The 22,846-nt window shown below is 43.6% G+C and overlaps 1 protein-coding gene across 2 annotated transcripts in view; it reads left to right on the forward strand.

The window, feature by feature from the left end:
• Nucleotides 1-22,846, forward strand: part of AFF2 (ALF transcription elongation factor 2) — a 470,347-nt gene that overhangs the window by 361,441 nt on the left and 86,060 nt on the right. For both annotated transcript variants that reach the window (XM_074359058.1, XM_074359059.1), the window contains 2 exons: nucleotides 302-398; nucleotides 17,150-17,187. In XM_074359058.1, coding sequence (XP_074215159.1) covers nucleotides 302-398; nucleotides 17,150-17,187 — 135 coding nt within the window. The remainder of the gene's footprint in view (nucleotides 1-301; nucleotides 399-17,149; nucleotides 17,188-22,846) is intronic.

Here is a 22,846-nt window from a genome sequence, read left to right on the forward strand (position 1 = left end):
TAAAAATATATAGACTCCAGTCATCTCTGGAGATGCTGAAATAGTCCTTTTTTCCCCTTGATTTAGAGGAAGGCAGAGAGGGAGGATGTGTGTAGAGTATGACAGAAATATAAGAACTCAAATATCTAATTAGCTGAAAGAATCTCGGTTCCCTCTGCACCTTTGGCAGAATTGCAGCTGTCAGATTGTAGTTCCAATATTTTATCCTCGTTGCAAAATGTATCTGAGGATGATTTAGAAAAGATGCTTTCTAAAGTGAATGCCACTCAGGTTTTTTTGTTTTTGTTTTTGTTTTTTGTAGGATGCTGGAAGATGACCTGAAGCTGAGCAGTGATGAAGATGACCTTGAGCCTGTGAAGACCTTGAGCACTCAGTGCACTGCCACTGAGCTCTACCAGGTAGGAGCAGCTTAGGGCTTGGTTCGGGACCCAAGGGGAGGGAGCTGAAGGCACCGCTTCATCTCCAGGCTTTGGAGGGGAAGAAGCAAAGACAGACATAGTGTTCTGGAACAGGTCGAATCAGCTCACACTTTCAGTGAGGTGATGCTGAGCCCTTGAAAACTGCTTTCACCTCCTCCCTTCATTCTCTCCTTTCCATATGCACATACTGGTCATCAAAAGCAATAGAGATCGTCTTTCCCTCTCTTGGACTAAGTACGGTCTCGGATGCAGTGTAACTTTCCTATAATGAGTGCAGCGGGCACCACTTTGGAACACAGCTGACAATCAGTGCCAGCACCCTACAGGTTACATGAAAGTTCAGGCAAAGGGCATTTGGCCAAAACTGGCTGCAGCCCTGTCTTCTCCCATTGCAAGTATTTATAGCACTTACCACCAAATTAGATGGCAAGAAGGGGCATTGTCAACATTTCCAATGAGCCTGGACCTCTTGATTTGACAAGGGCAAGTATCCTGTATGAGTCATGACAATGGCAGTGGAGTGGGTGGTACCAGTGATGCTCGCGTGGCCTCTGGGACACAGAACCATCTCACATGTGGGGTCCTCCTGGGTGCGCTGAGAACCTCAGACAAGGAACACAGAAGGATTGCCTTTTTTAAAAGCCAATATCTGATCATATGCTTTCTACAGTGAAGTCTGCTAAGTAACAAAACTAAAACCAGAGTATTTTAAGGAATGCTCATGCACTAATATTTCAGGATAGTTAACAAATACAAGAGACCATGTTCACGAAATATTTTGTGAGGCACCAGCAAAGAAAAGCTTATGGAAACCTCTTCAAGGCTCACCTAGTCCGTTCTCGTCTGTAATTGTTTACCACACTAGAACTCCTCGCCTTCAGTATGATTTTAAAATTGAACTCATCTTCAATGTTATGTGGCCCAAACTTTCCCTTTCCTCTACTTTCTCCACTTCATTCTGCCTGCATTTTTGATAATATGTACAAACTGCAAGGACAAGCACGGCTGTGTCCCAGGGCTTCGTGCGCGTTCACTGAGTGCGAGCGGTCCGTCTCCGGCGCGGGGCGTGGGCTTCAGGGCAGATGGACAATGCGCACTTCAGTTCCGGGGTCTGCCATTCCTGCATTTACTACGCCAGTGAGAAGAGTGCTATACTGGGAAATAACCTCCCCGCCCCCCAACCCAGATGACTGGTTTTGACAGAAGCAACATTACTTTTAAATGAAAATGCTTAAAGCCGTCATCAGCAGTAAGTGAAGGTAGATTTCGCACGCTGACTTCCTCTCTATGTGATTACACAAGTGCAGTCTGCTTTTTTGGCTTCTCAAGAAAAGTGTTATTTTCTGTATTTAACTGAAGTGGCATCAGGTCAGTTGGCCTGAGTCATCTCTGTTTTTAGGATGTGCGTGGTCACTGTGTCAGTGCTGAGACCCTCAGGTAATCCGGGTTGGGGAGCTGGGAGCTTTCCGTGGCCTGCTGCTCTTAGCCTGGTCACTCCTTCCCGAGCAAAGCTCCTCGCCCCCCCCCGCCCCAGCCGGCTCCAGGAAGCAAGAAGTGGGCGCAAGGTTGTAACATTTGCAGATGAAGTCTCCTTGTAGAGTTTGAGGACTGGCTACAAAGCTGAAAGTTAAAGGCCAGGAGAGAATGTTTATGCAGTAGCAGAAGCGACGGTGACAGCAAGTTTCAGCGAGTTCTGGCTTTATGAGGCCCAATATCCTTGTTCAAAGATGTGTGATTGAAATCATTTTCCTTTTTTTGTTGTTGTTGTGCTAAAACTCACATAACATAAAATTCACCATTTTAAAGTGTACAGTTCAGTGGCATTTACTACCTTCACAAGGCTGTGTCTCCATCACCAGTTCCAGAATATTTTCATCACCCCAAAAGAGAAGCCCCACATACATTCAGCAGTCACTCCCCCCAGCCCTTGACAACCACTACGCTACTTTCTGTCTCTATGGACTTGCCCATTTCCTCTGAACGAAATCATATGATATGTGATCTATTGTGTCCGGCTTCTTTCACTTAGCGTCACGGTTTCTAGGTCCATCCGTGCTGCAGCTGTATTAATATTCCATTCCTTTTCTGTGCCTAAATAATATTCTGTCATCTGGATAGACTACCTTTTGTTCACCCATTCATCAACTGACGGACATTTGGGTCCAGCTTTTGGCTATTGCAAATAGTGATGCTGTGAGTGTTTGTGTATCAGTTTTTGTTGAACACCTGGTTTCAGTTCTTTTGAATTGAATCTCTTAATTCTTTTCAATCCTTTCTTCTCCCTAGAGATGGAATATTGTCATGTGGTAATTTATGGTGTCTAACTTATGGAGGAACCACCAATATCATTTTCTTTTCAGATGAGATAACACAGCGCCATGTAGGTAACATGGTACTGTTCTCTCATCTCTCCATTGGGACCATCGGAGCTCCAGCCACATCAGGAGGAGTTCTGAGAGCTCTCATTGATGGGGCCACTCTTGCCCTGTGTCAGCTGTTAATTTTGGTGCTCTGTCTCACTCGAACCTCAAAGCAAATCTTAGAGGTAGATTTGGGTCTCCAGCCTGAGCTGCGGAATTGCACAATCCTTCTATTTGTGGCAGGATGATTGTGAGAAAAGCATCCTAACAAATGCACTGGTGCATTAAATGATGCACCCAAGGAGCCAGACCACACTATGGGTTTGAGCCGGTGTTAAACTTAGAAATTTTCTCGGAACCCATTAGCCACATTCATGCACACATGGTTCAATTAAAAAAAAAAAAAGCCATTAACTTTCTGGAGACATCTTCAGATCATCTTATTCGTAATCATTACACGTGGACTTACCTCAGGAGACCCAGAGTGGCCAGGTTTAATGAGTACACAGCAATCTTTCCCCAAAAGCTCTTAAGACCTTATGCTATGGTTTGCAACATAAAGAATCCCAGGAGAATGCACTGCAAATGCATGTATGAAAATGAAACACAGGATCGAGATGTGTCACTTTCTAATTTGACCTTTCAGTCCAAAGCCTCTCATCATGAGAATGCCCTCCCTACTCCCTGCCCCGTCACTGGCACCCTCCCCAGCATGGTCGTGCTGAGCAGGTCCTGGGTGCAGACACCAATAGAACAATTAGGACGTGTTTAGATGCTCAGTATTGTTCCTGCAGATGGGAAAATGCAGCAAATGAAGCAGGAGGCCTGAATGGGAGAATCGTAATATACAAATTAAAGATGCCAAATGGTCAGCCATGGAGACTCGGGGGTATTTTCTAACAGGGTATTTTACCTTCACGTGATGCTTTAAGTCAGAGATGCGCAGTCACATGTGCACATGGTTTCCGTGAAAAAGCAATGGTGATTGTACCCTGAAAATATTTGTTAAAAGTGTGCATGTTCTCTCCACATTCCTCATCGCCTTTTACTCTCTCGTTTGGGACTATCCGGGAAGCAGGTATGTCCAGGCTGTCTTCTAAGGTGGTGTGGCAGTGCTAGCTCAGTGGGCGAGGATGAGTGAGAACATAGATGTGTAGTCAAATGGGTTTGAATCCTGGCTCTGTCACTTGCTGGATGACCTGGGGCTAAAGACCGTATCCATAAAATGGTGATAATGGAGGTAACAATAGCACCTACTTCCCTGGGTCATAGTGAGGATTCAATGATTAAATGAATGAATACAGGCAAAGTCATTTGCCTTTGTGGTGGCACTCACCACTTTATATGGCCGTCATCCCCATCGTCATCGCTACTGCTAGTGATCGTCTAAAATGTCTCATATTCAAGATGCGAAATACATCACATTCCCTTTTCTTGTAAGGTATGTGGTGTTGAAGAGAGCTGCTGAATTAACTACCTGGAAAACAGCCAGTATGTGACAAATTTAAATGAAAAGATTCTGTCTGGTCCTAAGATGCATTAGCTGTGTGCACCTAGCCACAAGGAATTGTAACTGTGGTACTTTAGAGCATGGTTTTTGGACTAGAGAAGCCTGGGCATCAATCCCAGCCCCATCATGTACTAGCTGCCTGACACTTGGCAAGTCACTGAACGTCTCAAAGTCTCAGAGCTCTCACCTGACGCCTAGGAGTATGGTGAGGATGAGAGGAAGACTGTGTATAAGAAAATGCTTTGGAAACCACAAACACTACACACATAGGTAGTGGTTCTTCCTTGTGGCCTTTTCAAACGTTAACTGGAAGGCCCCTCTTTTGGATCCTTTGGTAAATAGATCTTGCCCTTCATCTTGGCCTTGGTGTCCAGAGCGATCTGCTAGGAACTGCACTGAATGTCCTAACACCACCCTGAATGCATCCATTGGAATGGATGACCTTTCCCCCCCTCTGAGCCCCGACAACTTTTAAACTAGATATCCCAGGAAGAAAGGCTGGGTTGCCAATGACATGGCACCAAGTCCTCCAGGAAAATTATGTGTCTCTAAACAAGAGTTTTTCTTCGAAGGACTGACATGGGTGGAGAGTTGATCACAGTCTTTGATCACAGTTCTCACTTCTCTTTCTGAGTGCTCGCTGTGCCCTGGAGAAAGGCTATACGGTCTGCTATGACGCTCTGCTCACCTTGGTTTTCTCCCAGGAGCTTCCCCAGAATGGGAAAGAAATAATTACTTGAAGTTGACATCAGACACGGGCATGCTCCAGAACAGCGTTTGAATTGGATGCAGTGTTTTGAACTCAGGGTCCGCCTAAACACACGGGTTGCACTACGTCCTGTTTTGTTTTTGAAGTCAGCTCTCAGGAACGTGGTTGGCATGCAGGGGCTCCATGATGTCCGTTAGCCAGCTGACTGCATTTTTCCTTCTCAACTGCCACTCTTGGCATCGTAAATATAAAACCCAAGCCTGGCCTTCCCCAGACAACGCTTATTGAATTGCCATTTTCCAGCCAGTCATGCAGGGCAGGCGGTGATGCTGTGATGAGTCCACTGGGGTTTGGCTAGAGAGCGACATAATCCGATAGGACAGGCTTCCCACGTGCACGCAGGTGCGGGGTTCTCTGCCTGCCCTCAACCCTGGTACCACTGAACCTTCAGTTCTCCTTTTGGTCAGTTTTTCTTCTTATGCTTCCCAGGAGTGAAAGAACCCCTGAAAATGAAGGGTTAAACCTGGAATCAATTTTCATTTACACCTGAGAAGCAGTTATTGATGCTGTGTTTGCAGTTCAATAAAAGATCTAAAGATATAGACCTGGTGCTTCTTTTCAATAGAAGCAGCCTAATCAGTCTCAAATGTTTTGTTTAGTTTTTAACAAAGAAATTGTATTGACGGGTTTATTAAAATTGTTGTCTTTCAAGTTTTAAGCTAGCCACAATTCGACCTATTCCAAAGGCTTCTAGAGTGTGTCGTGGCCCAGTTCCAGAGCTTTCTCCAGCACATAGCCATAGGACCACGTAAACATCTGCTTGATGTTTCCGTGAATGTTGTCCAATGCTTGTTACACAACTCAAAGCATGTAATGTCTGTTATCATCCTTTGGTGACAGGATGGTCCATGATGCCGGGGTTCTGCCGGTGGGTTAGATCTGGGAATGGCTCTCAGATGCCCTAACCATCTCAGACTGGCATCAGAAGCAGCAGACTTTAGAACGATAAAGGCCATAAAAGAAATAGATATTGTTAGAAACAACCTTTAGGGAATTTTAATATTAATGCCATCTTATTACAAATGTGAATGAAACTGAGACCCTAGGTGACCTCATTTAGCTCAGTTAGAAATTCAGAAAATGGGCACTATGGCTAGAGATGTTCCGTTTGTGACCAGGCTCAGCTAAAGGACTCTAGATAAAGCTTGGAGTGTTGTGTTGGTGCTTGAAAAACATAGCTGAACAATTTCAATTTGCTTTGAGCACAAAGTCATTCTAATGAGTTGTGTCTGGACACATTAGCATAAGTAGCTCCGATGTACCCGGTTTTATTTAACCCAATCTTCTTTCTCTTTCTGCCTAAGGATTGCCCTTAGAAGTGTGGTACTTAATTCACAGCATGTTACTGTGGATGTGTGGGCTTTTCAACTAGATGCCCGTAGCAGAGCTGCGCCTCCACCGCTTTAACATTTACAGTATTTCTCTTCACCTCCACTTTGTAATTTTACTTTTTGTCTGAAGATCACCAATTACCTCACACAAAACAATCTTGTTTCTAATCCAGGTTCTGGAGGTTGGCTTTATACTTGATCCATTTTTGTTTGTTTGTTTGTTTGTTTCTGTTGTTCTTGTTGGGCCAGCTCACTGGCTAGGTTGTTATAATTGCAAATGAAATGAATTACATGGTAGCAGAAAGTCAGGATATTCTGACAGCTCTGGGGTGTGTGCCTTCTACCTGTGATGCATATTGAACTTTCTAAACCTAGTGGCTAGATAAGCCACCGGCCTATGTTGTACAGCACGGGGAAATAGAGCCATTATGCTGCAGTAGCTTTAAACGGAATGTACTCTATAAAAATATTGAATCACTATGCTGTACATATAAAACTAATATTCCATATCAACTATACTTCAATTAAAAAAAGGGAAAAGAAACCTAGCGGCTAAGTTAAATTCAAGCCCACTTTTATGTTTAAAGTTTGCTAATGAAAAAGGGGCAATACATTTTACTGCTACTGTCAGCTGGCTCTTGGGAAGTTGACGTGCTAGCGTGAATTCATTCGTTGTGACATCAGATACTCTTCTCTGCTGGAATGGTTCCGATTTTTTAGCCACAGTTCTCCCTCATCACGCTGAACAAGTTGTTACCTCCCCAAGGTTCCTCCGCATTTCCGTTTACTTTGTTATCAGCAGAAAGGCTGGGGAAGGCCTCCTCAGTAATGACATCAGTGTGGCTCACACAGCAAGAGAGGTCAGCCTGTCAGAGCTGTAGAAACAGCAGATGGATTAGGATGAAACCAGGTGCAAAATAACTTTGATAGAGTCTTTTAATGTAAACAGTTTATCTGTCACTGCCTTTCATTGAAATCCCCCACAAAATGATCGAGTTTGGGCTGTTAAGGCTGCAGAACATAGTGGAATAAAACCCATATGTTGTCATACTCTTTAACTATCCAGCAATTAGAGAATGAGAGGACATTTTAATTTATTCATTAAAGACAAGAAAGTAAATAAGATAACATATAAGGTTAATAGAATAACATTGGCCTTCATATTCCCAAGATTGTGTTTCCCATTTGGCTGTATTAGCACAGAGACTAGATTAATAAGAAACTGCTTAGGGCTTGTATGATGTGATTTTTAATATGCTCCAGGCAAGTCTCTGACTGTTTAGAAAACTGCATGCTGAATTTTTTCATTGTAAGTAGGTCTTCTACTTTTAGTACCAAATATTTTGACTTGTAATCGCCATAGATTGCTTTTTTATTGTAATCTCACTGAGACGCTTTGAGCACACAGAGATGTAGAGGAGCCCAGCGTTTTTACAGTTATGTTCGTCACAGCTGATGACCGGACATGGACCGACGTCCACTAGAACTTACGAATTGTCATCTAGGAGCACTTCAATTGCAAACCCAATGGCTGTTTTACTTAGCTTAACACTTTTCTCACAGCGACCTTAAATCAGACATTGGTGAGGATGTGCTGCTTGCCCCAAGATCCACCTGGAAACAAAAATGTGCACAGTCTGTTATTTCAGAAAAAAATAACTCTCCCATGGCTCAGGGATGACCACAACCTTTTAGTCACAAAGAGCACATGGCACAGATATGGCTCTGTAAAGAGGGTGGCAGGAGGAGTAGCAGCCACCTCTGGGAAGCTGAGGATCATTAAGTCAATTTGAATCAAAGTGCTGGAAGGAAAAGGCATCACCATGTTACCCTTATCACTGCCTCTCTCACCCCTACTCTTTGTTTGGTCCAAGCACGCATTTTTCCATAGGCCCCTTCATCGCCCCAATTTGGGTCCCAAATCCATGGCCAAAGCCTGGAAATTCTGTCTTAGTCATCAGCTAACAACGCCCAGACAGGGCGCCACATGTACCTAAGTTTCTTGAGTTTAATCAGGGTTCTAGTGTATATGAGAGCCATACGAACATCTCCAGGAATAGAACTCTTCGCCAAACTGAAAATGGAAGAGTTTGAAATTTAGATGCTGGCTTGGAAAAATGTACCAGGGCTTTGGTTTAGGACCTGGAAATGCTAAACTCTATCCCCCAAATATCTGCCGTCTGCTGGAAGATCTGCCAGGCAGGCTGCAGACACCCAAGGACCTTGTTCTGAAGGGAAGCAGAATCTGTCTTGTTCTGGAACAGCCATATATATATATTTTTTTCCTATTTATTTAGCAAGAGCAAAGAGCCTAAGCATTGTAAGCACCCAGAACTGGTATCCAAATTTGAGGTTAGCTACCAATCCAAGATTAGCCATTCAAAATTCAAGTGGATGGGCAGATAAAAGCCATAGACCTTTCCAAAATGTATGGCACAGCATAGCCCGTATCTCACAGAGTGGCTCATAGGAGTCTTTGGAACATTAGTTAGAAACATTTATAAACTTGCTAATAGATCTTATTTCTTGCTAATGGAGGTGGACTCGGGTTCCATATTTATCCCTGAGTCATATATATGTGTATATGTGTGTATATATATACATATATATGACTAAATACTTGTGTATGTATTAAGACATAGAATATCAGACCTGAAACTGATCATGGAGAGTCCTTACTCCAGCTGCCTAATTTTGCCAACAAGGACACTGAGGCGCGGAGAAGTCAGTTGGTATTTGGTATTGTGAGGTAACAGAAAATATATATATATATATTGGTCTCTGCCCCCAGTTCCTAAACCCCTTGGAATTTCCTAAATGGTAAGAGTACTAGGAGCATCTTTTGCTCTCATATTTGGTCTTTGGCCCTGGTTCCGAACACAAGGTACTGTATCCCTAGTTTCCTGCGGGGTAGGATTGTCTTGTGTTCTAGTGAGCTGATTCTGGGCGGGCTCCTGGTTGGGGGCTGGTCATCAGAAAGACGAAGCCCTGATTAGCAGCTTGGAATTTCCCATCCCGCCCTCCCCTTCTCTGCAGAGGGGAGAGGGGCTAGAAATGCAGTTAATAGCCAATCATGCCTATATGAGGAGCCCTCCATAAAATCCCAGTAGTATAGGGTTCGGAGAGTTTCCAGGTGGGTGATCACATCCACATACAGGAAGGGTGACACACCCCAACTGCACAGGGACAGAAGCTCCTGCACTCGGGACCCTCCCAGATCTGGCTCTATGCGTCTCTTCATCTGTGTTCATCTGTATCCTCTATCATATCCTTTAGTAAACATGAGTAACTGTTTCCCTGAGTTCTATGGGCCACTCTAGCAAATTAATCAAACCCAAGGAGTGGGCCACTGGAACCTCTGATGTATATGGCCAATTGATCAGGAACACAGGTGACAACTTCGGCTTACCACTGGCATCTGAAGTGGAGGGAGACAGTCTTGTTACTGAGGCCTTAACATTCGGGATGTGTCTGTCTCCAGGTAGACAGTGTCAGAATTGAGTTTAATTGAAGGACACGCAGCTGCTGTTGCAGAAATTTACTTGGTGTGAGAAAAGCCTCCCACACATCTGGTGTCAGAGCATTGTGAGTGTAGTCATATTGGGAAAATAAAGGAGAAACACAGGTGGAAGGTTACTGGGTTTTCTAATACAGATGTATGATCAAAATGGATGTAGCCTCCTTGCCCAGAATTTAACATGCTGTAAAGGCACAGAAAGCCTGAACACGCCAGTATGCTCATACTGAAGATGCGTCCTCAGTGCTCACTCCCAGGGAGGGTTTGGAATACTTCTATTATTGAGCACCTACTGTGCGCTAAGAGGACTCTCCCCATTGCCCTGGTTACACGTGGCAGGGACAGAGCCTCTATTAGGTATTGATTGTCTCTCAAAGGACACATGTCATTTTGTGAGGGGTGCCTCCCTAGCATCAGAGGCAAGAGGGCTCGGATTGGCCAGGAGAAAAGAAAATTGAATTTTCAAATCCACAAATCCCAGGGGAACAGAGTAACTGAGTGCCACTTACATTGGCCTTTCTAATGGGGAGAATAAATAAGCCAATACTGAGATGCTCTGCCTCGTGACTCCGTATTTACTCCACTTAGGGAATGATTAGTGTCGACAGATGACTCTTATGAGTGAAACGTGCTTCTTCACCAGAGACAGGGCATTTTTCATTAAATCACAAGATACCAAAACTTGAGTTATAAACAAAATCAGCACTTGACGAATGCATCTTGCTAAAGGGTTTTCTAGCCAGCACAATAGCCTGAAGGGAGCAATCCTTAATGAAATGCGAGCACTGCTGAATCCTGGTAACACATCATATTTGGGCCAGACACTCAAAAAGCTCCTACTGGTTGCCATGTTAGCGAAATACACGTGGCAGGGTCTTGAGCGGCAGGTTGGGTGAAACTGATCAGGAATTCAGTGAGCATTGGGAAGCCATGGAGGGTTCTGAGAGAGGGACACGACCGAAGTGGAACATGAAATGGGGTAACAATGGGAGCAGCTGCACTGAGCAGCAGCCGGGTGCAGAGGCAGTGGTCCTTGTCCTGCTGAGAGGTAACGAGGACCCCGCTGGCCCCTAGCTGCAGGAAGAGTGAGGAGGGCATAGCCTTCTGTCAGAAAGCAGGGTGGAAATATACCCTGTCAGGACCGCTCTGTACTCCCTCCTTGTTGGGATGTGAATCTGAGCCTCGTGTGTAGTTGCGGGATGGATCCAGATACACTTGGCTCTGAAGCCCAGCTTTTCCTCCAGCGGTCTCTTTGCTCCTCTGCACAGGGCGGGGGGTCCTCTGGCACTGTCACACCCGGAGCAGTGGTGAGGCCTCTCAGACTCTGCAGTCAGCCCCAGGTCTTTTACGTAGCCCATGTTTATTAAGTGACTCTTAGGTGCCAAGACACCTGGAACAAATTTCCTCCAGTCTCTGCCTGTCAAAATTCTATTCCAGCCCCTGTTATGTCTGGCATAGGCCTCCTTCATATACGCACAGGAAACGATGAATTACATTAAAATGGGAGCAGCACAGTACTCCAAAGCTAAGGAGCATGGTTTTTGCTTCCTACAGTTCAAGGTTCAAATACAGGATGTTTCTGTGTCCCCTTCTGGGCACTCAACCAGAGGGTTGAATATAGTGGGTAGTGTTTTCCTAAAGATTGCAGTCCCTGGATGTAAAGTCAGAAATTCAGGCAGCCATCCAGGTGTGGCAAAATGCTGAGTGACATTTTCTCCTTTTAAGCTGCAGTCCTGGCTGCCAGCTGAAACCCCAGCCTATAGGATATAAAATAAGCCTCTTGCTGTTTTACTCATTCCAGTGAAATCTATTTAAATGCTGTAATTAAGCGATTCATTTTTATATTTGGGCAAGTGCTCTCAGGCTATGTCTCTTTAATTGATTTCACCAATTCTGTAAGTATTGATTTTAGACCATCTGAATACCCTAACGATGAGTTCATCTGTTAATAGAGGAGTTTTTCTTCTGAACTTAGGCAATTGATGCAATTTACCAATACATGCCACTAGGTTAAGGCATGGCTGTGCCTCACACAGCAGCACCAGGGATCGTTAAAGGTAAAACATAGAAACCCCGAACGGACGCAATCGATTGTTCTTCGGTCTTATTTCCATAATGCATAATATCCAATTATTTGAAATTAATCTGAATGATTGACTTTTCACTTTTTCTCAAGAGATGTATTGTCTAGAGCCAGCTTGCTGTCTCTGCTAGTAGAAGGTGACGAAAAAAGAAACATGTAAGCAGGAAATGTAAAAGTCACACAGAACAATGGTAGTCGAATCATATTTTATACCTGACCGGCAGAATGATTACTGATTAAGGGGAAAAGCAGTCCCTGAATACATAGCCTTGTAAAATGAGTCCATGGCTACACTATTTCTAGGTCTTCGGAGGGCTCACTTTGACAGTCTCAGCAAACAGGAAACATAGGGCACTGAGTTGGTTGTCTGTAAATTTCAGGGGGGTGTAATATCATAAGTCTGGATATAAAAGTTCAGGGCATGCTTCCTAAAAGCGCAAAAAGATTCTCTGAATATTTTTATGAATATAGTATACATGTCTATTGGACTAGAATAACAGTTAATGACATATGATCAGTGGGACAGAATGACCTTACCAAAGAATTTCTTTTTTCAAAGTTCAGTTGGGATATAGAAGATGATGAGCAAGTTTCCTAAGTGATTTTTTTTTAATCAATAAAATTTGGATTTCATTTTATTATTTTGGGGGGTAAACAAAGTACATTTTAGGAAGAGCAACTCATTGAGAGAGAAAATCATTTAAAAATTTACATATGTACTGTTCGTTGTTTCTAAGAACAGTTTAGAGCTTTAGCTTTTTAAACTTCATAGTTATCAAAGGAATAAAGCCTAAGTGCGTTATAAGTCATATTTTCTCCCCAAAGAAATGGGATATGTGTGCCCTGGAGGATGGGACTCAATAGACAGCTTCTTTCCTTCCTTCCTTCATTCCTTCTTTCTATTTTTTCATGGTAGCTACATTTTATGGACCATGTAATACAGTATGGTCTTCGAGTCACTTAAGCTGCAGTGCAGCAAAAGGATTCTCTACAAAACAGAAAGACAAGGTCCTTCTTCTTTTTAGGGAGATGGATGTAATGAGTGAGCAACTGTAAGCATGTCCTTAGCCATCTCGTCCCTCCTGAGGAAGTAAATTTGCTGCTTAGCAGGATGCCACCAGTAGCACAGTGCTGGTAATGAGACAAGAACTGGCTCATAAACACTCCTTGGAATGAGAGCAGTGTCTTCTCCCTGGGAATATAATTTCTCAAGCTGCTGTATTGTGGAGGGGGCTCACCTAGGGTAGCATCCTCAGGGCTTCTCAACCTCAGGGTCAAATGGTAGTGAAAAAGCAAGGAGCCCTCCTGATGGAGTGAGGTGTGAGAGGAGGGACTGCTAATGGAGGAGTCACTCGGAAAAGAAGGACTCCTCGGCTTCTTTGTAGGGAGAGGCGAGTGGAGTGTGCACACTCGCCTGTGCCCCACAGCATCTCATGTGTCCCGACCTGTCTACCATCAACACCAACCCCCAGGGAGGTTCAGGGCAGAGGCCCATGTGAAGGCAGAGGGCCCTCTGTCCTGCTAGGCAGGGCTTAGCAGGATCTAAATACATCAAAGTCTCCCTCGAGTAGGACTTTCCAGACAGGAGCACTTTGTTCGCTGAAGAACTACTGCTGATATGGAGAGAAGAACAGAATGGCCTATAATCCTCGTTGGAATAACTGCCTAGATTTGATACTGCAACGTGGTCACCAGGCAGAAAGCCCATCAGCTCTCTGGCTATAAAAATATATGCAGCATAAGTTTTGGTTACCAAAGGGGAGGGATAAGTTAGAAGCTTGGAATTAACAAATACACACTACTACATATAAAAGAGATAAACAACAAGGACCTACTGTATAGCACAGGGAACTACATTCAATAGCTTGTAATAATCTATAATGGAAAAGAATCTGAAAAAGTAAGGTATATTTTATATATATGTATATATAATATATATAGTAATATATATAAATTGAATCACTGTTGTACACCTGAAACTAACACAACACTGTAAATCGACTAAAAATAAAGATGTATGCATGGATGCCTGTGTGGAATATGGCCGCAATCAAGATGCACTTTTTTGCTTAGAATGCTGTGGTTTCTAGAGCACTGTTGTCAACGTCAGGCACTCACAACCACCCTTGATGTAGGCAGGGGAGAAACGATTACCTTCATTTTTAAAATGAGGAAACAGGTGCACAGGTGTTAGCCGTGTCACTAACGTCATGGCAAGGGGAAGTGGCGAAGCCAAGAGCAGAACCCAGGTTTGTGTATTTCGGGCACAGCGCTCTTTCTGCTACAGCCCATGGCGTTTCATTGCACCAATTGGGGTATTATTTTATTTTACATTTTAATTGATTTTATCATCCTATCTCTTGCTTGAACTTCACTGATGGCAAGATAAGTATGATGTTAGGGAAACGTGGCACAAAATAAGTAGAACATAGGTTTTAAAAAACATATAGACATTACAAATTAAAGTGGCATAAATGTTAACTGTCTAGCCTCCATTTTCCAATCAGTTTAAATTACTTTAATGTATGTTTTTAAACTCAAAATTAGCTGTAATCCCAATATGTATCCTTCTTAACACTTGCTGAATTGCACGGCATCCTTTCATTTTGGTTTCCCTCCCTTTGCAGGGTATCTCACATTCTTGAACGTGTATCTGGAACTTGGGATTGTCTTTTCATGTCCTATGATTTCAAAAGAGGAATTTTCTCCTTGAATATTTGGTAGACTAATTCTTCTACCTTAAAGGCATATATATTTTGTTTGCAAATAATTCACTAAACTTTTCTTCCAAGTCTCTCAACAGTTCCTTATAGCATGCTTAAAACAAAGTCAAATTACAGTGAAAGTGGAGAATGCAAAATGTGAACTCCTGTCTCATGCCTGGCGGAGGCTCCCTGCAACCATTTCATTTGGAGATGGGCTCACAGGAGGATGATGTGAGCGCATCTGACTCGAGCTGCGGGGACTCTGGAATAATCCCCGGTTAATTTCCAAAGAGAAGATAACCTCTCGGTGTAGACAGTTTCCATCAATATCCAAGCAACCCAGAAAAAAAAAATTCACTTGAATGAAGTTATTTTCCTATATTGGCTGTATTAAAAGACATATGAAGTAGACAAAGAAACTGGTCTTGAACATGATTATGTTCCTCCCGATCAGAGAAAAATGACTGGCCCTAATTGTCAGTCTCGAAGCCCAGAGAGAAGAGAGGACATTTTCAAAACACATGTTGCAGAATCAGAGCTAGGCTAAGCGATGTCACTCTGATCTCTCTCCTCCTGTCACATCTTGAACACCATGCCCGTTACTTTGTGATAACCTAAGTCTTCGTCAGGAACAGATTTGTTTGGATTTTACGGGATTGGGAAAAGTGGATTCACATGATTTCCACAACGGCCTGTCTCCAGCCTGCTGCCAGATCCGATTCTACCAGCCAGGACTGGGAGAGGAAAGGTGGTAAAAAGGCAGACGGTGTGCAGACCGGGTACACTTCTGTAGTGAAGGTCCATGTCTCGCTCCCACTCTTTGCCAGCATCTGGCTCTGCCTTTCAGCATCCTTTACACGGACCCCTCAGAGCCAGGCATTCACATCCCAAACACCTTTGAGAGATGACTTGAGCCAAACACATAGTCCTTGTTTTATCATGCTCACCTGTTACCTCATTCCCTCGCTTTCTTCCTGTTCCACCGCTTGCCAAGATTCAGCCTCAGGCACAGATGGTGACAAAATGATTTTTGCCTACTGAGCCAAAGAAAGTGCCCAAATATTAATGGGTATTTATCTAGCAACAGACCCTAAGACTTCAGCTAGGAGAAGGACTTGGATTTCCAACACTAATGTCTAAACTTGGGAGCTATTTATTTTTTAAAACATTGCTTCAAAGTGCATTGAGTTGTTATGCATAGAAAAGTTCAGCCTGCATATGCACTGGTCACTCAGAATGTCAAGTCCAATGTCAGATTATAAATTGTCTCTGTTACAAGTGGTGGCCTCTGCATTTTAATTTACAGCAGTATTCTCTTCATCTCTTAGTCCTCACCCACCTCCAGGATTTGCAAATATAAAGGTCTCCAAATGGATACTTTTTAAAAAGGTCTGAAGAACCCTGAGGTTGTCAAACCACGGCTTCAGCGCTCTCTGTCCTGTATGTTATTTCTACAGCCTGCAAAAGTCTAGGGGAGTACAAGTCTGGTTCTGATTGCATAATTATGCTACCGAAGTATGAAAAAAATCATCACTAAAACCCTCCAGGTGCTTAAACAGTTTGATAGACTGTAGCCATTCTGCCATCAGTGCCCCCAGCTGTGTTACTTAGCAACATTTTAATTCCAGAAGAATCGAAGGAGATGCAATCCCTGTGGAGAGGGAACCAGAAATAAGAGGGCTGTTGACAGATGATCTGAGTTGTTTCTTCTAATACACTGTGAAGATCACTAGCTCTTTTCATGAATGATAAATGGACTGTACACAGATCAATGGGTTCAGCAATAAGCTGGAACCAGGCTCCACGTCTAAGGGGCACAGGCCGAGAGGCCCAGAGGTTTCCTCATTTCGATGATTTGGTGTGTGTTTTCTTAAAGGTTCCGCAGGAGGAAATTGATCTGAGCCATCGGTCATCCCTTGCCCTTTTGTGGTATCTGCTAATAAAAATGATTTTAGAGATGGATACTTTGGCCTTTCTGGCACCCGGCATGTGTAGCCAGGTGGCCGAAGTCATGCAGGGTAAACAGTTTCCGGCCACAGATCTAAAAATCCAGGACACGCCCATGACCATTCCCTCTGCGCCCACTTCCCCGCGCTGTCATAACCCAGACAGGTCCACATGGGTGGGTGAGTGGGGTGGGGGATACGATTGGAGGGAAAGGTGGGGAGAGGAGGATGGAGTTGCGAACCTGAGGGCCCACTCGCATGGGCACTGCTGAACTTCGCAGGCAGCCCTGGCCTGTGTCTGAAGGCTGCACTTGAACAGGTACCCACGCTCCCTGGGAGAGGAAAATTGCTTTCTGCGTCTCCTCCAGTCTGCTTATCTCCAGCAGCCTGCCTCGGTTAGCTCTTCACGTTTCTGAAGAGCATTTTATATTGCTTATTGTTTTGCTAACTAGTCGCAAAGATGAAGCCTGCTAATATTGTCTAATTGCATTTTTTTCTTCTGTTTACAGGCTGTTGAAAAGGCAAAACCTAAGAACAATCCTGTGAAGTAAGTTATTTTCTTTTATTAGTTGGAAATGTTCATTTGAATGGACTCCAGGCATGTGAAAAAAGAAGATCAGAGAAGAGACCTTGATGTTGAGTTCGTCTCTGTTCATGACAATTTCAAAAACAAGAACAAAAACAAAACCAGCAGAAAAAAAAACCCTCTAATGAGCAGTGACCAGCTTTTTCAAGTTTTTCCTATGGTCCTGATGAGGAAGTGCTCCAAGTTATGCCCAGTTTACACAAATTAATACGTGCCGCCCATGAATAGCTGCCAGATACTATTATAATCATATTCAATGCATAGTACTTCAAGCCTTTGGGCTTTGCACATGCTAAAAAGATTACATTTTTAATTGCAAACCTTGGACCTATGACAGAGACTTAAATGGCTGAAAATGTGCCAAGTGATTTCCAGCCACGTGGGGAGGTTTGGCACCTCGGCATCAAGGCCTCACTACTCTGTTAATGAAAAGCTCATAAAAATATATCTAACTGAAGGTTTTTCTAGCTAACAGAGAGCTATTTCCAAGGCATTTTACGAGACACTCTTAAATTATAAACAAGCCGCACAGCACTCTTTTAAATATAGTACATCTTAGACATCCTGTCTCTTCCAGAAGGGAGACTTTCAAATTAAGGATGTCTGTCTTGTCATTTGGGTTTGTGACATCTGATTGCAGTGTTATGATGCATACCAGTCCCACCAGCCATGTGGTCTAGGGCAGACCTGCTCTATTTGCCGGATTACTACAGGTCTGGCAATACTACATCCCTAGGAACTTCGTGTTAATTTATGTCAGCCGACTTCCGTTATACTGGGTACCAAATGCAGAAATGGGGAATGCGTTGATTTTTTTAAAAATCGGTATCTTTCTATATAAAGTGTGTCTCCTGTAGATGGCGTATAGTCAAATCTTGGGGTTTTTCCCCAGTCTGACAGTCTGTGCCTTTTGACTGGATTGTTAAATCCATTCACATTTAATGTTATTATTGATACAGTTGGATATATTTTATATCTAGTTATATAGGAGGCAGGGCATTGATTTTTAATAGCTTCTGGGAGAATGGATCTGCTAATGCCAGTGACAAGAAGGCTGCTTGTGTTTTGTAGAATAATTAACTTTCCCAAGTCACCAGGGTAGTGTTTGGCACACCATTAAATCCAAGGTCTGATTCATTTTTTCCAAAAGGTTTTGTGTACTTTGTTTTAAGTTTAATTTCCTTAGGCCACAGAATATTCCTTATCAGGCTCCCATGGTCTCTGTGGGGGTAGCTGTAGTCTAGAGATATATTACGCTGTGGTTGTCCTATGGGAGTGTTTTTAGTAGCTGAGTTTTTGTCTGATTGTTTGGTTGAGGTTGAAATCTCTGCAGCCTGATTTCTTTCCTGTCTGTGCCCGGAAGGCTTCCCTACTGCGAAGCCATAGCAGGCAAGCTCTGTGGATTGGAGAAGGTGCTAATGAGGCCAAGGCCAGGACTCGAGTCCCTGGGTGGGCCATTAGTGATCTTCTTTCCCGTAGTCCGGCTGCAACTCTCCCTCCAGTTCCCCCGTGGGCAGATGCATGACCCAGGTCACGAGGGATGGAGCAGGGGCCGGAGGAGTATAAATCTGGCCCTCAGTGGGACAACCATCTCCAAGTTCAAGCCCTCCCGACAGGAAGTGAGTCCCGAGCTCCACCTTTGCGTGCACGTGGCAGCCCACTGGCAGCGTGCAGGGCTGCATTAAATGGTACTCTAATGGCCTGGAAACGGGACCAGTTTTCTGTCTGCACCTTGTGAGAATTCGACTCTACAGATAGTTATATTTTTATGAGTTCCTGTTAATTCACAGCACAGACTCTATCTCATGTCTAGCACTTTGAGGAACGTTGTAAAGAGAAAACAGGAAAACTAGGCTAGCCAAAAGATTACTAATAGAAGGTGGAGCAATTTTTACTTTTAAATATACTTGCAAATCTGTCTAGTAATCAATCCAAGTCACAACCAACTGGTAGGTGTTTAGAATCGTCTCCTAATTGAATAAGATACTGCTCTTAGTATGAGTTTGAGTGACCTGTTGTATTTGATACCTAACACCTGATACCTGACTCACTGGCCTGGCCACAAGCATCACTTTAAGAAGAGGAGCTTCTTCAAGACCTCAGCTCAGGGACAGGAATTCCAGAGCATGGTTCAGTTACACTGCCTGACAGCAAAGCAGAAGTGGGGTTTCGCAAAGTTTTATAGATAATGGTTTTCCTTCCATTTCTGATATCTGCCAGAGAATTTCAGTTAGACACGGTGCCCTGGGACCCCAAATAGAGTCAGGGTTCGATACATGTTATCTGAGGGAATGAACAAGTAAACAAATTGGACACATCCCAGAAAACCATCCTTTCAGGAACCTGGCCTGGAGGCTTAATAAGACCGGTAGCTACCCTAGTCAAATGTCAGATCAGAGGGGCTGGTGTATTGTGACCACGTTGTCCAGTCTCTTATTTTGACTCATGTCACATGTAAAGTGTTCCCACGTTGCTCTGGTTCATACTAGCTGCTTTGACTCTGACCAGTTACTGGCTTGATCTTGTATACACGAATTAACATGCGATTTGTTTGCATGGGTGCACATGGGAAAGCGTGCACAGCCTTGCTGGGAAAGTAGAGGTCTGGAGGCATCGTTTACAACTCCACTGTGAACACAGATTGGTACAGATGATCATTATGTGTGGTTGGATGTCATCCTCTGGTGCAGAGTTTGGCAAATGGTTGGGGAAAAGAATCAAAAGAAGAAATTTCATGACATGTGAAAATTATATGAAATTCAAATTTCAGTGTCTATAAAAGAAATTTTATTGGCACACAGCTACACTCATTTGTTTCCATGTCGTCTGGGGCTCCTTTTGTGCTACAGTGGCAAACGTGAGACTGTACAACCAGAGAGCCAGAAATGCTTACTCTCTGGCCCCTTGCAGAAAACGTTCGCTGACCACTGCTCTGCTTGGTCAGTTAGAAAAAGGACTAGATGTAAGCTTTTCCATGACTGAAGGGCAAACGATCAGCCCTTCCTCTAAAACACTGAGTTGGTAACTACTGAGCCCTTGTCTTGTGTTCAGGACTTTCTGGGCCTGACATACCACCTCATTCTCTTTCGGAGCACAGAGCCCACTCTGAATGCAGATCTTTGAAAATCATTATGGCTGTGAGAGTCATTGATGGGGCAGTGATGCCTCAGAAACCAGTGAACACACAGCTACAGCACACGGCTAGTCTTCCAAGTTGTGTGCAGATGGATATATTGCAAAAGGCCTATGCATTTTCTAAAACTCTGTTACTTCCCAAGATCTAACTCAGGCTGAGGAAGCTTTTAATTCACGTGATGGTAAATGAGTCACAATATTATTCAGTTTGTGTATTTTCTTCTCTAAAGGTTCACCTCCCCCCCCCTTGTTTCTCAACCACTTGTTTATTTTTAATACCTTCATGGTTGTAATCTTTCATCACCATAGGGAGACTGTGGTACACGTTAATTACATTCCATATATAAAAGAGAAATTAAATATATGCTTAGTGACTGTAAGCACATAATGTACCTGGATCACTAATGACTTTACCTTGAAACATTAAATATTACCCCTGAGGGTAAGAATCAAAATTGAACATTCTTAAGATCACTGATCAGGATGAGAGATGCCGGTGTGCTTCTCAGTCTGTCGGAACCATGCCGGTATCAAAGCTTGATTATCTGCAAGCTTTCATTGTGGCAACAAGGCCTGAGAGATGTACAGATTTCTTTTACCATATGTGCCTTATCACATACATTTTTTTAAGAACACATTTCTGTTATTAAGACATATGTGATAGTACACTTCTGCAAATGTGCATTGCTTTTGGCTAAAAGCCATGCACTAATAAGTTGAGTTGAATCTAACCGAGGTTGACATCTGTTACCAAAAGAGAGAGAGAGAGAGAAAGACAGAGGAGGGAGCAAGCAGTTGTCATGCATCAAATTCTTCCTTGTTTTTACACTTTAGCAACGTTTAGCAACATGATGGTTTTCTTTCACAAATCAGGATCAGAAACCACTCTGCTTAGGAAATTACAGTTTCTTTAGGAACTGATCCATCTTATAGATACGATGATTTCATTATTGAAAATGACAAATAGCCACAAAGATTTTCCTGACCGTGATGTCCGTGCATTATTCATTTATTCATCCAATGAATATTTACTGAGGAGCTACAGCATTCCGGGAACTCCGACAGATGCTGAGGGAATTCAAAATAAATCTGACACGGGTCTTACCCTCGAGGAGTTTAGAGTCCAGGAGGAACAATAACATCGGTTTGTAAAGAACTAAATACAAGATAGAGAGAGAGATGTGTGTTAAGTGGGGACCAGATAAAGTCCGAGGGACGCTCTGAGGACGGACGGCGCTTGTAGTTCTCATTGTTGGAGACGGTGGGGGAGGGGCGGGGGAAGAGACATGAGCACCTGCAGTTTAAAGACGGCTGGTTTCAGAGCTGGTGCTGAGGTGGCAGGCAGTGAAAGGATGGGCTGGCAACTGAGACACAGAAGAAATGGTGGCTTAGGGCCCTCTGGGCTTATCCAGATAGAAGAGGTAAGGTTGGTGGAGTCAGAGAGCATTGAAGAGCTCTAACATGTTACTGCGCGTCACCAGTGAGTCCACTGATTATGACATGTACACAAGGAGCCCTTGGACCTGGGGTCCAGTCCTGAATCCAACCCTCGCTAGTGGTATGACACTGAAGGTGTTCCCTTCTTGCTACAGCTCTTGGCTAGATTATTTATGTGGTTCTTCCACCTCTGGAACAAAACCAGAGCTTGAAATTTTGTTGTATAATTATGCTTCTTTTAGGAGATATTCGATGTTAAAGTTGGATGCAGACGCATACAAGCATATGCGTACATGACAAACATATAATAACTGTATTTGTAGACACACATGCACATACACACACCCACACAATGCCTTTCCCTTAATTTCTGCCTTGTGCGTTCACGAAATGAGGGACAAGCCACATCATTAGAGTTTTAATGAGATACGCTGGATAGATTAGTGTGGCTCCAAGCATGCTGGGTTGAGCATCCTTGTAGATGACCCCTTACGCCCACAGGTGATTCCGTGGTTGGAGTCTATATCTCTTTGATGCTCTCGGACACATGCCTATCACAGACATGCAGAACATCGCTGTGACCGCCACGTCCTCTCAGAGTGATGAGGCAGCAGATTGTGGACTGTGCTCTGCTGAACATAAGTCTTGTGAGATTCTCTCCTTTAGGCACAAAATGCTCCAGCTCCGTGGAACTTTGACACACGCCACCACCTCCCTTTCCTGGGGCACGTCTGCACACAGGTGAATAATGCAGGCTCACAGAGGTCCTGGAGAAAGGGGCCGACTGAACTTCATTTCTCCCCCGAGGCTTCCCAAATGTGTTTGAGCAGAAGGCGTCTTTATCTGTCATAGTGTTTCGTGAGACACAGACTCTGATTCTCCAGTCCATGTGAAATAAAATGATCGCGTGGAGACCTGGCCTCCGTAGGTAGTTTGAGAACCCTAGGACATAATAACTTATGCCTAGTCTCTAATAATTGTATTTGAGGTGAGCAGATTATTTTAAAAGTCAATCATGGGAAGGAAAGAAATCCCCCATATCAGAAAT

This window comes from Camelus bactrianus, chromosome X, assembly GCF_048773025.1.
Source record: "Camelus bactrianus isolate YW-2024 breed Bactrian camel chromosome X, ASM4877302v1, whole genome shotgun sequence".
In the NCBI taxonomy this organism is placed as follows: domain Eukaryota; kingdom Metazoa; phylum Chordata; class Mammalia; order Artiodactyla; family Camelidae; genus Camelus; species Camelus bactrianus.